General features: G+C 37.2%; 1 protein-coding gene across 7 annotated transcripts in view; it reads right to left on the reverse strand.

The window, feature by feature from the left end:
• Window positions 1–16049, reverse strand: part of Elmod1 (ELMO domain containing 1) — a 69136-nt gene that overhangs the window by 11781 nt on the left and 41306 nt on the right. For 6 of the 7 annotated variants that reach the window (XM_058586560.1, XM_058586561.1, XM_058586556.1 and 3 more), the window contains 3 exons: window positions 6273–6406; window positions 2310–2378; window positions 1791–1814 (listed from right to left, as the gene is read on the reverse strand). In XM_058586560.1, coding sequence (XP_058442543.1) covers window positions 1791–1814; window positions 2310–2378; window positions 6273–6406 — 227 coding nt within the window. The remainder of the gene's footprint in view (window positions 1–1790; window positions 1815–2309; window positions 2379–6272; window positions 6407–16049) is intronic. The other variant, XM_046467152.2, reaches the window with a different exon arrangement.

The raw sequence follows: 16049 nt of genomic DNA on the forward strand, positions 1-16049 counted from the left end.
AAAGGTAGATATTTGGGACAGCAGTAATATATCATGCTTGTTGAAAGACAGGGAAAGAACTTTCCCTAGTGTGTATGTTGACTTTTCACTGTTGAGCACCTGAAATATTCAGGGTCTGACAGAACCTACGTTGATATCATAATTGACTTCTTTCAGACATCACTGAAGAAGAATAGGAATATTTTCAATATATTTTGATTTGTATCCAGTGACATTTACCATCAATCTGAAACAATAAATACACAAGCTTCCTTTATTCAATTGTATTGTAACTTGAGGGATAAAACATGGTAATTTTACAAATAAATTTTTTTTAAAAAAATTATAATTTTATCTTATGCTTAGCAAGCACAGGACATACTCATTAGTCTCTTCTTAAATGAGAGTAGTCACATAAACCTGCAAGTAATTCCTCTCTGATGGTGGATACAGGAGTCAACAACTATAAAGACTTTTTTTGAGAATGGTTCACAGACAAAATCTCTTTCCAATGGTTAATCAAAAATATTTTAAGTTTGACATTAGTCAACACAGAGGAAGGGTGGTGCAGTTGGCACAAGCTCTTTTAACAGATATATGACTGCTGCTATAAAAGATGTAGGTGTTCAACCTGAAGACATATCCTATGTCAACACACATGCTACTTCCACACCATTGGGAGATGCTGCTGTAAACAAAGCCATCAAACATCTCTTTAAAGACCATGCATAGGCCCTTGCAGTTTCTTCAATGAAGACAGCCACAGGACATCTTCCTGGAGCTGCAGAGGCAGCTGAGGCAGCTTTTGCTGCATCAGCTTGTAATTATCGAAATCTACCACCTACTTTAAACCTGGATCGCACAGAACCAGAATTTGATCTCAATTATGTTCTGCTAAAGGCACAGGATAGAAAACTGATAAATGATGTATTGGACCCATCAATTCCTTTGGTTTGGGGGGTATTAATGCAACACTTTGTATTGCTGGCATATAGTCATTTTTAATTAAACATTGGTTTTTAAAATGTTTTTAAAAAATATTTTTATTTTGAGCTAACCCACATTCTACCTGGAGTGTGCCTACCTTCACTTTTCACTTTCTAATAAAACTCTTCCTTCTTTTGATAAATAAATGAAGCAAATGAATTTTCAGTCTTATAAAAGATTATAAATGTAAACCTAGGAAAGTGTAATGTAATTTCATGAACCTTCACCAAATGGAACTGTAATGAATATAATAAGGAGTGGGAGTCTAAGTCATCCTCTCCTGAATTTTGAGAAAGTCATGATAAAATGTTAGATTTGTTTAACCAACATGAACACTAACAACTAACCTGCCATCATGCTGAGGGAAAAAAAGTGATACAAAACCATGACTGCAAAATAGTGGAACTACTTATAAGAAGAGCAACTAATAACACACAGAGACACACACATTAGCTGTTATATACAATCAAATCAGATACATAAAACAGAAGGGAAGATTTGCTCTATGTAATGAAATTCCCACATGAAATGTCCTTCCTGGGGTCAAGTGTTCCCCCTCGAGGTAAAGGGTTTAAAACTTCCTGAAACCGGGTACAGTCATGGCTATCAAAAGACACCTTGATATTTTCCATCAGGTTTGTTTAGTCAGATTTTCAGCTCATTAAGACACAGCCCCCAAATAATTAATTATAACAGATAAAAAGTTGAAAAATGTTTGCTTTTTGAACATTTTTCATAAATTTATATTTCCTTTAAAAAGTCTTACCACTAATCATTCTCAAATAAATAAAAGCAATAAAACATGAAAGCAAAGGGGAAAATACCTTATTTCATCCTTAGTGATATCCCTTCATGTAACGAATTAAAGAAAAACATTTAGAAAGGTAAATTAAAATGCAAATAAGTTAGAATCCTAAAATTTACAAAAAAAATTAAAAAATTAAAAAGCTTCAATAATTCCAGACTTCCTCAGTTGGTTTCTTACTTCATGACTTCTGTTCCTTCTTTCTCCCACCACACTTGCTTGTTTCTCTGAATTCTTTCTCCTAACCCTGAACTTCTTCCTTGCCTACCTCTCAATCTTCCTGGACCCAGTGACATTATCAGTCTCTTTAACTATATATCTTGCTTGAATGGTGCCACTTTCCATCCTAAATCCTGGAATAGTACCTGAAGTTTTGCTCCTCCTATTCAGCATTTGTCAAAAGGGCTTGTTTGAGAGAACTTTAAATCTCATTCCTGGTGGACTGACTCTCCTGATAATCTTTATCTACAGATCCATGTAAGAGGTCATCTTTACCTAATTCATAAAGCCTAATCCATCTTTTATTTTCAACAGTTACCTGCATTTTGGATGAAGAGAGTCAGAGAGGACCTGCTGAGCTGCTGTAGAATCCCTTTCTGCAAAATACCTGCAGTTGAAGAAAAACAAAACAAAACAAAAGCCATAATTCTGTACCGGCAGAATAAATTCACTTTTATCCAGTTTGAGGATATTTTGAACTCAGAGATGGGTACTAGCATAAGATTATTACTAGTTTCAGCTCCTTTAGAGAACAGTTTTTTATAATAAGTGCCACCCCCCCACAATCTGACATGGCAGGGTGGTTGTGAAAGCCACAGTTTCTATGTGTCAACTAAGGCAATGTAAATTGCTGTGGGATTTAATTTGCAGAAAACATCTTTTAAAAAAGCATAAGAGGTTGAGGTTCATTGGGATTTTCAGAGAAAAGGAAAAAGAAAGATTGCCCTGATGATTAAGACCCCACTCAGCCAGGTGCAGTGGTGCATGCCTGCTAAGGCTGGAGGATTTCGAGTTCAAAGCCAGCCTTAGCAACAGCAAGGCACTAAGCAACTCAATGAGACCCTGTCTCTAAATAAAATACAAAATAGGGCTTGGGGATGTGGCTCAGTGGTTGAGTGTCCCTGAGTTAAACCCCCGGGACTCTCCCCCACCCCCAAAAAAGACCCCACTCAGCATATACTTTTCTGCTCTGCTCCTCCTTCCCCTCCCTATAAAAGTCCATTATGTTCCTGGGTCCCCCAAGATGAAGCTGTGAGGATATAGCCCCTCCATCTTCTTCTGGGCTGGCCCTTGAATAAACCTGATTCCTTCCTGCCAACTCTGGTTTCCTGAGTATTGGCCTTTGAGCAGCAGCAGCACAGACCTTGTCCTGGTTACACTGTTCATATTTCTTTATCTAGTGTATCAAAACAATTCTCAAATAATAAGACAAACAACCTCACAGAGAATAATGGGCTGAATGGACCCTTCATCATTTACGTGAGTGCCAATCTTGTCTCATTTCATTTTCTTTTTAAACAATGTTTTTATTTTTATTTGTTCTTTTTAGATATACATGACAGTAGACTGTTCATTTCACTTTCTTTAAAAAAAATTTATTTTTTAGAAGTAGTTAGACATAATACCTTTATTTTATTTATTGATTTTTATGTGGTGCTGAGGATCAAACCCAGGGCCTTGCACGTGCTAGACCAGCGCTCAACCCCTCATTTCACTTTCTTTATGGTGGCTTGGCTCACAAAAATAATCAGTTTTAATATGTGAAAATTTTTAACCTTTTTTTTCAGTCAATACTTTTTTTTTTGTCTGTCTGTAAGAGATCCCACCTTACTCATGTATCTTAAAGATTTCCTCCAAAAGGTTAAAAAACCTTGTTTTTACTTTCAATTTTTAAATTGAGATGAGGCAGAGATTTAACTTTTATTTTTTCTAAACGGAAGGCAAATTGTCCCAGTTCCACTTGTTCAAAAACTCAGCCTTCAACAGTAGATTGTGACATCACCTTTGTCATTAAAGTCTGCTTTCTGTTCAGTCACTTTATATGATAATGTAGCATTTCAAACATTTTATAAGAGAATAGGTGATGATTAAACTTCCTAAATTTAAATCAAAGGGAAGAATCTAGGGAGAAAATGAGATGACACAAAAAGTGACTAAGGTTTCATTCCTTTTAAAAGTATATTACTCCCTCTCCTCACTAATAGGTTTGTGTCAAAAGACAGAAGAACTTATTCAAAAGGACTCTGTCTTGAAAAATAATGACTAGTGATAGCTGAATTTAATCATAAAAAAATTAAGTACAATTAGTCGGATCACAGTAAACATATAAAAGCACAGAGTTAAGAAGCAGTATTCTAAAAATAGAGAAAGGAAAAAAAATGTCAACCACTAACAAGGGAATGAAGACACCAACTTCCCACCTGAGAATTGGCAACTAAATAGAAAAATCAACCATCTCTCCACCTGTATTTTAGAGAAACCAAATAGCTATAGTTAATAAGAAAAACTTCTTACAGAATTCCAGGCAACAATTGTGGGAAGAATAGCAGTAGAAAGGCTTTTTTTTTTTTTTGCATAATAAATTAATTGGTTCAGCAAAAACCATGGAAGGAGGAAAGGCTGATGGGGGATATACAATACAGCCATCAGGCCATGACCCATCCCAGCACAAGGGCTGAGAGTGCTGGGATGACACAGACTCCTGCTGTGATGTCAACCTAAATCTCTTCAAGCTTTTCTGAATACCTCCAATTTTCAGGAAATTCAGGGATGGTTACAAATGCAAGCAGACAAATCTGGACCATGGGACATTTTACAGGACAATTGACCTGAAATCTTCTCCAAGTTAATGACAGAGGAGAAGAGGTGAAAGAGGGAACAGTGGAGAAGAGACTATTAATTTATAAAGACCCAAGGGACATATTCACTAAGTGCAATGCATAGGTCTTATATGGGACTGCATTTGAACAAAAACCCACTGTAAAAGACATTTTTTTGAGCTGGGCGTGGTGGTGCATGCTTGTAATACCAGTGGCTCCGGAGGCTGAGCAGAAGGATCAGCAAGTTCAAAGTCAGCCTCAGCAACAGCTAAGCGCTAAACAACCCAGTGAGACTCTGTCTCTAAATAAAATACAAAATAAGGCTGTGGATGTGGCTCAGTGGTCAAGTGCCCCTGAGTTCAATCCCCATACCAAAAAATTTTAGAGAATTGGGCAATTTAAATATGGACTAGTTATACATTGTTAGCAGTAATAATGGTATTGTTGTTAATGGAATGCTGACACTTTTTAGAACTACCTATGGAAATACTGAATAAGATTGGATAGGTAATGGTCCCCAATTAGGGAATTTTTCAAATGTAAAGGCCATTCCATGAGAATGATCAGAAAAAATTCCAAATATTCCAATCAAACCTTTGTCCTGGGGTGGAGGTAGAAGGGTAGGTGTGCACAGAAGGGAGAGGGAACCTGAGTGGAGGTTACAGGAAAGTTCAAACTCAAGGTCTATAAATGCACAGCCAATTAGAAGGTCATGGGCAGAACCAATACCATTGGTACTTTTCCAATACCTGTTTTGCAAAGATTTTGACCATTAGCTTTTGTACTTTTCCAATACCTGATTGGCATAGATATAGATCAATCCCCCTACCCAGTAGCTGTATCAGCTCCTAGCCTAGTATGCTTAAGTGGCAACCCCTACTGGGTCCCCTCTCCCCCTGCAGGAGCGCTCTCTCTCTTTCTCTCTCTCTCTCTTTTCCAGTATGGGGATTGAAATCAGAGGCACTCAACCATTCTGAGCCACATCACCAGTCCTATTTTGAATTTATTTAGAGACAGGGTCTCACTGAGTTGCTTAGCACCTAGCTGTTGCTGAGCCTGGCTTTGAACTTGGTGATCCTCCTCCCAAGCCGCTGGAGTTACAGGCCTGCACCACTTGCACCTGGCTTTTTTCCTTTTCACTTGAATAAATCCTACTCTTTTTCCTTACTCTTCCTTGTCTGTGGATTTCATTCTTTGAATTCAAGATACAAGAACCCAGAAAGATGCCACTGGCAGGTGGATGGGATCTGCTGCAACACTACAGCAGCAGAGGCTGAAAATCCAGTTTCAATATGAGGGGTGAAATGACAAACAGTATAGGATTTTCATTAACATACTTCTGTCAGAAAAATAGGATTGCAAGTATTTCAAACCTTGACAATTAATGAATCTGAGTGGTCAACATAAGATGTTATAACATCTTCCTTATTTTTTGCATATGCTTAGAGTTTTCATAATAAGAAAATAAAAAATATATTTGACAACATTTTAAAAAAATATGTGAAGTCTGCTGAATTAGAAGAAGATGCTGGTAACTTTTTAAATTTTATCAATGTGAATTACCTTTGAGAGAACTTGAATATTTTCTTGGACTTTTTGGGAAGTGACTTTTATAAACAGTAACTCCACTTTGTCATTTCAAAACATCACTCTAACATTCAATTATTCTTCATTTTACTTACTGCAAATTGTATAGTCCCAGAAGTCCCATTCCTCGAAAATCTGTCTTAGGATCGTCACCTTGGAAACCTATTTCACACCACTGCTTAGAAATGCGAGATTCCAGTGGAGTATTAGGCTTCAGGAATTTCCATAACTGAAGACAAAAGAAAAGGGAATTTCCCTGTTGATATGCACATGTAAATATCCTTTCCTACTGGTTTAGATCATGTAAACTACATTATGAGAAAGGAATTTACAAAGCTGAATATGTGCAAATATATTATAATTAAAGATATGACCATCTTTCAGTTATCTATAATAACAGGTCTCAAAGTATGGTAAAGTAAAGACTCCTTGGAGGTACCAAAGACCTTTTCAGCATAGGTAGTAAAAAACCAAAACCAAAACCACTATTCCCTAATAAAAGTAAAAGATTAGTTACCTTTTCACCCTCATCTCAGGAGTGCTCTGAAGGCAATAGAATGTGTACTTGTGTATTTTAGCATTTTAAACCTTCCTGACTTGATTTCTTAATGGAAATTAGGTAGGTGACAATCTCCCACAAAAAAAGCTCTTTGGAGTTCTCTAAAATATTCAAGAGTATAAATGGAAAGGGGAAATTTTGAAGCCATTTATTATTCATTTCCTCAGAAAGCACATTTCTAACATTAAATTAAGACATTTAGCTACATTGTTAACAAAAAGAAAAGTGAAACTACTTGAGTTTCATTTATTAAGTTTTACCTATAACAGGAGTGAGTTACGTAATTATTGTCTAGCTGAACAAAGGAATACCGGTGAAGTTCATGATTAAATCTCAAAGGATATTGTCATGTTTAAGAGTTACAAAAAGGATATCAATTAAAATCAATTATATTCTAATGGAAAACATAAATTATAAACATTTTATACTCTTTACTGCCTACTAAACTAGTTTTATTTTCCTAAGTTTTCTATAGACAACCAGATTTAGCACATATCATTATGAGAGAGGGAGGGACAGAGGGGGAGGTAAAGAGAGAGATTGAGACTTACAGTTATATAAATATATAATACTTAAATTATTCTTTATTTAGAGAACAGTAATACAAAATTACCTTTCTTTACAGTGAATTGTGCCATGTTACACAGTATAAACCATAATATTCAATGACAGAAAGTATGAACAAATAGAAATTTGCAGTTCGTTTTCCTTTTTTTAAAACTCATTTAAAATGGATTCACGACTTTATTCTATCATCTCTATTTTTGTGTATGCTGAACATTTTTCACAATAAAAAGTTTTAAAAATTAAATTTTAAAAATTACATAGGTGTAGGTTGAAAGAACATTTAACGCCAGAATTTTTTGCTTATAATTGTAACTTAGTACCCACTGATCAACCTTCCCTCATCCTTCCCTCTCTTCCCCAGCCTCTAGTAGTCCCCAGTCTATTCTCAACTTATGTCAGATCAATGTTTGCAGATTCCACATATGAGTGACATCATGCAGTACTTGTTTTTTTATGTCAGGTTTATTTACTTAACATAATGATCTCCATTTCTGTCCATGTTGTTGCTGATGACAGATTTCATTCTTTTTTATGGCTTAACAGTATTTCATTGGATATACGTCCCACACACTCTTTTATTTCTTCATCAGTTGATGGACACTTTAGTTGTTTCCACTTCTTGGCTATTGTGAATAGTCACAGTGAACATGAGAATGCAGATGTCTCTTTGACTGATTTCATTTTCTTTGGATATATACATACTAGTGGGATTGCTGGATTATATGGTGGTTCTATTTTAATTTTTCGAAGAATCTCCATACGTTTTTTTTCACATGGCTGTACCAATTTGCATTTCCATCAACAGAGCATAAGTATTTCCTTTTTTTCCAGGTTTATGCCAGAACTTGTGCTTAAATCTTTTTAAATTTTTTTTTAAAAATTCTAATCTGCTATATATGACAGTGGAATTCATTACAATTCATATAGAACACAACTTTTCATATCTCTGGTTGTATACAAAGTATATTCACACCATTGTGTCTTTATACATGTACTTAGGGTAATGATGTCCATCTCATTCCAACATGTTTTTTACCCCCATACCCCTTCCTTTACCCTCCCACCCCTTTGCCCTATCATCTATTCTTCCCATGTTCCCCTTCCCTACCCCACTATGAATCAGAATCATTATATCAGAGAAAATATTTGGTATTTGGTTTTTTGGGATTGGCTAACTTCACTTAGCATTATATTCTCCAACTCCATCCATTTACCTGCAAATGCCATGATTTTATTCTCTTTTATTGCTGAGTAATATTCCATTGTGTATATATACCACTTTTTTTTTTATCCATTCATTTACTGAAGGGCATATAGGTTGGTTCCACAATTTAGCTATTGTGAATTATGCTGCTACAAACATTGATATGGCTGTGTCCCTGTAGTATGCTGTTTTTAAGTTCTTTGGGTATAGACTGAGGAGAGGGATAGCTGGGTCAAATGGTGGTTCCATTCCCAGTTTTTCAAGGAATCTCCATACTGCTTTCCATATTGGCTGCACCAATTTGTAGTCCCATTAGTAATGTATGAGTGTGCCTTTTCCCCCACATCCTCGCCAACACTTATTGTTTGTATTCTTAATAGCTGCCATTCTGACTGGAGTGAGATGAAATCTTAGAGTAGTTTTGATTTGCATTTCTCTAATTGCTGGAGATGATGAATATTTTTTCATGTATTTGTTGATTGATTGTATATCCTCTTCTAAGAAGTGTCTTTTCAGGTCCTTGGCCCATTTATTGATTGGGTTATTTGCTTTTTTTGGTGTTTAGCTTTTTGAGTTCTTTATATACCCTAGAGATTAGTGCTCTATCTGATATGTGAGGGGTAAAGATTTGCTCCCCAAATGTAGGCTTTCTATTCACCTCACAGATTGTTTCTTTTTCTGAGAAGAAACTTTTTAGTGTAAATACATCCCATTTATTGATTCTTGATTTTAATTCTTATGCTACAGGAGTCTTATTAAGGAAATTGGGGCCTAATCCTACATGATAGAGATTAGGGCCTACTTTTTCTTCTATTAGACGCAGTGTTTCTGGTTTAATTCCTAGGTCCTTGATCCACTTTGAGTTGAATTTTGTGCATGGTGAGAGATAGGGCTTTTAATTTCATTTTGTTACATATGGATTTCCAGTTTTCCCAGCACCATTTGTTGGAGAAACTATCTTATCTCCAATGTATTTTTTGGTGCCTTTGTCTGATATAAGACAATTGTAATTTTGTGCGTTAGTCTCTGTGTTCTCTATTCTGTACCATTGGTCTACCAGTCTATTTTGGTGCCAATACCATGCTGGTTTTGTTACTATTTCTCTATAGTATAGTTTAAGGTCTGGTGTAGTGATGCCACCTGCTTCACCCTTCTAGCTAAGGATTGCTTTAGCTGTTCTGGGTCTCTTAGTTTTCCAGATGAATTTCATGACTGCTTTTTTTATTTCTATGAGGAATGACATTGGGATTTTGACTGGAATTGCATTAAATCTGTATAGTGCTTTTGGAAGTATGGTCATTTTGATAATATTAATTCTGCCTATCCAAGAGCAAGGTAGATCTTTCCATCTTCTAAGGTCTTCTTTGATTTCTTACTTTAGTTTTCATTGTATAGGTCTTTCACCTCTTTCGTTGATTCCTAAGTATTTTATTTTACTTTTTTGAGGCTATTTTAAATGGGGTAGTTTTCCTCATTTCCCTTTCAGAGGATTTGTCATTGATATACAGAAATGCCTTTGATTTATGGGTGTTTTATATTTTATATCTTGCTACTTTGCTGAATTCACTTACTAGTTGTAGAAATTTTCTGGTGGAACTTTTTGGGTCTTCTAGGTATAGAATCATATCATCTGCAAATAGTGCTAATTTGAGTTCTTCTTTTCCTACCCATATCCCTTTAATTTCTTTTGTCTAATTGCTCTGGCTAGTGTTTCAAGAACTATGTTAAATAGAGTGGTGAAAGAGGGCATCTCTATCTTGTTCCAGTTTTTAGAGGGAATGCCTTCAATTTTTCTCCACTTAGAATGATGTTGGCCTGGGGCTTAGCATAGATAGCCTTTATGATGTTGAGGTATGTTCCTGTTATCCCTAATTTCTCTAGTGTTTTGAACATAAAGGGGTACAATATTTTGTTGAATGATTTTTCTGCATCTATTGAGATGATCATATAATTCTTATCTTTAATTAATCTATTTATGTGATGAATTACATTTATTGATTTCCGTATGTTGAACCAACCTTGCATCACTTGGATGAACCCCAATTGATCATGGTGCACAATCCTTTTGATATATTTTTGTATTCGATTTGCCAGAATTTTAATTGAGAATTTTTGTATGTACGTTCATTAGAGATATTGGTCTGAAGTTTTCTTTCTTTGATGTGTCTTTGCCTGGTTTGGGAATCAGGGTGGTATTGATCTTATAGAATGAGTTTGGAAGTGCTGCCTCTTTTTCTATTTCCTGAAATAAATTGAAGAGTATTGGTATTAGTTTTTCTTTAAAGTTCTTGCTCTTAAAGAACTTGGCTGTGTGTCCATGAGGTCTTGGATTTTCTTTGTTGGTAGGCTTCTGATGGCATCTTCTATTTCATCATTTGATATTGGTCTGTTTAAAATGTGTATATCCTCCTGATTCAATTTGGGCAAATCATATGACTCAAGAAATTTGTTGAAGCCTTTGATATTTTATATTTTATTGGAGTACAAGTTTTCAAAATAATTTCTAATTATCTTCTGTATTTCTGTAGTGTTTGTTGTGATATTTCCTTTCTCATCACATATGTTAGTGATTTGGGTTTTCTCTCTACTTCTCTTCGTTAGCATGGCTAAGGGTCTGTCGATTTTATTTATTTTTTCAAAGAAACAACTTTTTGTTTTGTCAATTTTTTCAATTGTTTCTTTTGTTTCAATTCATTGATTTCAGCTCTAATTTTAATTATTTCCTGTCTTCTACTGCTTTTGGTGTTGATTTTTTTCTTCTTTTTCTAGGGCTTTCAGATATAATGTTAGGTCATTTATTTGTTGACTTTTCCTTCTTTAAGGAATGAACTCCATGCAATGAACATTCCTCTTAGTACCGCCTTCATAGTGTTCCAGAGATTTTGATATGTTGTGTCAGTGTTCTCATTTACCTCTAAGAAAAATTTTTAATCTCCTCCTTGACATCGTTTGCAACCCATTGTTCATTCACTAGCATATTATTTAGTCTCCAGATGTTGGAGTAATTTTTATACTATTCAGATGTCCCAGTCCTCAAAATCCTAATTTATGCAAAGTACTTGGTTTCACATGTGTTGGGGATGTGAGGATGGGAGAATGGATGGGGAGAAGAAAAAGAGAAAGAATAAAAATATCAAAGGAAGAAACCAGGATTGTTAATTGTTTGGGTTGGAGATCAGTATTTTTCCTGCTTCCCTTTTCATCCAATAAGTGGGGTTGTCTGTTGTTAGCTGGTATCTCTGCACTCAGGATGGTGAAGGTAACCAGAGTGAGAAGGCTGGTCCTGGTGCAGGACACCTGGAAGTGAGGTGTGGCACCTGCCAGTCCCTGAAGGGACACTGTACCTCAAGGGTCTGTTTTTGTATCTGCTCATATGACTTAATCTTTGCTGAAGATTTCCAATTCCTGGTCTTTCTGTTAGTCTCCAAAATGTTGCACTCTCTCCTTCTCCCTTACTAGTTCCCAATTAAGGGATCTCTCTCACTGGGGCTCCCATGGGTGGTGCCCTGGTTGCACTGCGCACCATCTCACTGAGAGCTGTTTTGTGTTGGGGAGTTACAGTGCTGGGTTACAGGCCGCTGGGGTGAGGGGGGAGTTGGAAACTGGGTACCTGGCCAGCTGGAGTTCCGATCTGGGAGCTTCCCCCACCAAAGATGGTGAGGAAGTTGACCCAAGATGGAGGCGGGCTGCTTCCAGCACTGGGGTGTCAGGTCAGGTGGGGGGAGCCAGGCGATGGCGTGCCACGAGTTCAGAGATGAGCTCTGTGGCATGCAGTGTTGTGGCTGTTGGTTGTCTTCAGAGCCTGTGGGATGTCCCCAGGTGCAGGCAGACTACCACACACAGGGGACTATAGTAGTAGCTGCCAAGTTGCAAGATGGAGGCACCTGGGGAATCCTTGGTTGATAGATAGGGGTCCACAGGGGAGTGGCAGCCGGAGTTCCTGTGGGTGGGTAGCAGCTGAGTGTCCTGTGTGGGAGTGGAGCGGAGTCTGGGATTTCTGCACTGGTGCTGAGGCAGTGATCCTGCTGAGGCACTCGGGAGCTGGGTGTCAGGAGCCAGGAGTCCTGCTCCAACGCTAAGGCCTGGAACCCTGCGCAGGGGGCACAGCACTGGTGATTTCTGCGCGGGATCAGCTGTGTAGGGGTCTTCTATCACTCTCAGAGAAGCAGTATTCCCACTAATTGAGATCCGGGTCATGGAGCGACACAGAATGCTGCCTCCCTCTGGCCTGCCATCTTGGATTCCCCTCATTTTCTTTTATTACGGTTATTTTAGACATTAAACAAAATTACTTACTATTCATATTATTCAATATTTTATGTTAGTGCCACAATAGGTAATTTTATCCAAAGGGTGAAAGAAAAAACCTTAGAATAAACTTGTCATGCCTGAAAACAAAATTCAAACATAATGTACAAAATATACTTATATAATCCATATAAGAATTTTCCAGTGCTCTGCATTCATCGAAACAGAATGTTTGAGTTTATTAGAAGACACCAAATAATGAAAGACCAGGTAATGACCCTAAGAGAAAGATCTCTTTAAAAAAATTCTTCAGGAACTGATTTGGTTATTACCATAATTGGAAGTCAGTGGGGGAGAAAACAAAACTATATATGGAAATAACATTAATTTGAATAATAATTTGAAGCAATCTCAGGGTCCTACCCTGTTAAAAAAAATATGGAGTTTCATCCGGTGAGTGGAGTAAAATGGCAAAAGGAAGCATTTCATTTCGTAAACAGGTTACAATCCTCATCTATCGCGTAAATGCTAAGTTTGAGAGAGTTAAATTTTAAATAATAAAATGCTTTAAAAAGAAATGTCATTTTCATAGTTTATTGCTTTGCTATCAAAGGAGAAACATAGAAACTTCTTTCTCAGAGGCTGAGATTCCTCTCATCAGGGGAAACAGGGTTTTTTTGTTTGTTTCGTTTTATTTTTTGTTTTTTAAAAAGAGGTGATCCAGAGGAATCCTGTTTCCTCAATTACAGAGGGGAGCCTCAGGGAGGAGAGAGCTTTAGAGAGGAGAGGATCAGCAAGGAGAAGGTCAGGGAGAAGGTTGGAAAGAAGAAAGGAGGGATACAGTTAAAGTACAAAGTGAATCACTGTTATAATGGCAGACTAGACTAGTGGCTAAAATTTCTTCTTGAATAAATTGTTAATCCTATTTGCTTTGGTGAGGGTCACTTTCTTGGAAGATGAAAGCCAGTTATGTTGAAATACTTAGATGACGTATCTCTCTATGCATTTGTATATTTCTGTAAGAAACCTTGAGCTTTTTCTCTTCTAATAGGCTCTTCCCTGAAAAAGTAAGGGTAGGAGGCAGAGCACTCTTGCAGGGTGAGCTCATTTCTTGCACTAGGAAGCCAACTTTACACTCGAACTCAGGTGATGGGCCTTTTCTATGGGGGCCCTGAGGAGTCCAGTCATCTAAGACTGCGCTACTTGGAGTTATTACAGAACCACCTGCCAAGTGCAGGAGACCAGGGGCTAGAAACAGTGGTGCTCACAGCAGATGACAAGCTACAGATGTGGAGGCTGCCCTCTGAGTCAGACTATCAGGCAGCATGGGCTGTCTTCTCTGTTGATTCCCCTTCTCTTTGAATGGAGCCCTTACACAGGCTTATTTGGACGCTTCAGTTGTCTCTCTGCTGCAGAACAGAAAGGATGAGGTGGTTCTTCCACCCTGGAGCCAGAGTATTCAAAGAGAAGCATCTTTTCATGGAGGCCACCATGGGACTATCTCTTCCCATTAGTAAAGGGCTTTTTAATTCTGGCTTGTATGTTTTCTAGTACATGCATGAATCCACCTAAATTTCTGCCTTTATTCTTAACTTGGTAGAAAACTTTTAATAGAAACACATCTGCTTGAATAATTCATAAGGGCAGTGGTGTATGAATATAACAATATTATTCAATTTAATTCCAGTCTGTGTTCAAATGATCATAAAATCTAGAATTTTTGTACTTAAGGACTCTAAGTAGCAACATTGATAATTCTTACCTGTTCTTATAAAGCAAAGCACTTAAACAATGTGGCAATATATTACCTGAGCTTATAAATCAAGGGGTCACCAAACTTTGGAGAGAACCATCTGGTAGAGGTTTTGGGCTTTGTGATTCATATGATCTCTGTAACAACTATTTAACTTTGCCTTTGGAGTAGGGTGGCAGACAGATACTATATTAAAACAAATGCATGTGGCTTTGCTCCAATAAAACATTACTTATAAGCATGGATGGAAATACAAACTTAGCCACAGACCTTGGTTTGCTGGCTTTTGCTCTGAATAATTTTGTGAAGTAGGTAGCAAGGGTATTCTTATCCATCTTGAAGATAAAGAAGCCAAAATTTGGGCCATTAAACACAAGCCATTGGTCAGCCCCCAGGAAACAAAATGGATAAAACATGGTTTCTCTCCCAAGGACTTGTGCAGTACTACAGTTAATAACCCTTCCTAAACATGTGAGTTTGCACAGTCACTCAGCACTCAGCCTCAGTTTCCTCATCTGAAAAATGGGGAAAGTACCAGTTATATCAACAAAGTTTGTTGTGACAACTAAGTAAAAATGCTATAATATTAGGCTGAGGATATATCTCAGTTGGTGGAGTGCCTGCCTTGCATACACAAGGCCCTAGGTTCAATCCCAATCCCCAGCATTCCCCCCCAAAATGCTGTATATTTGGTCCATACCAAACACTCAATGAATGTTTTATTTTCACTGCATAAAGATCCCACTCCTATGTTTGCTTAGAGAGCTAGAAAAGGTCTCCAAATTCTGGGAATGAGGATTTAAAAAACAAGCTGGCTTCTGCTGTGAGAATAATGGGTAGCGAAGGGAACAGCATGAATAAGTTCATTGGCATATGGGATGGCACGTCCTATTCTAGGTCATGGTGACTGACAGAGCATGGCAGAAATGCACTGTCTGTAGTGGAGATGCATAAGCTGTCGCTAAGGAAAATATAGTGGAAAGGGGCCAAATGCCAGGCTAAGGTTACATGGGCTTTCTACTATAAGACACAGGAAACCTGAAGGGTTCGATGTAGGTAATTATATGACTAGATCTGTATTTTAGAAAAATCCTTCCAGCAGTATTTTAGAAGATGGAAGGGAAGAATATAATGGTTAGTGACATAATTAAAAGGCTACAACACCCCACGTTGGAGATGATGGCTAGAATAAGACAGCGGGAATAGAAAACATTTGAGAGATATTTGGGGATGCTCTATGGAAAAGACTGGGGTATTTTTGTAGATGCAGAATATATCCCAATTAGCCTGCAAGTCATTGAAAGGCAGAAAAGAAGCCTTTCCTCAAAGTGCCTAACTCAGTGCTGGACATCACTGCTTTGTCATTTATTAAATATGTGAATTAGAATCTGGACTAAGACACTTATAGTTTTCTCATCCCCCAAATAAAGATAACAATCATTCTACTGCTTACCTAGCTGTAACAACCAAAATAACACATACATAATAAAATTATAACCATTGATAAAAGTCATGTCATAAAAATTCTTGACATGAACTAG

This window comes from Marmota monax, unplaced genomic scaffold (assembly GCF_021218885.2).
Source record: "Marmota monax isolate L192 unplaced genomic scaffold, Marmota_monax_Labrador192_F-V1.1 WCK01_AAM20220418_F8-fsc00045, whole genome shotgun sequence".
Taxonomy (NCBI): domain Eukaryota; kingdom Metazoa; phylum Chordata; class Mammalia; order Rodentia; family Sciuridae; genus Marmota; species Marmota monax.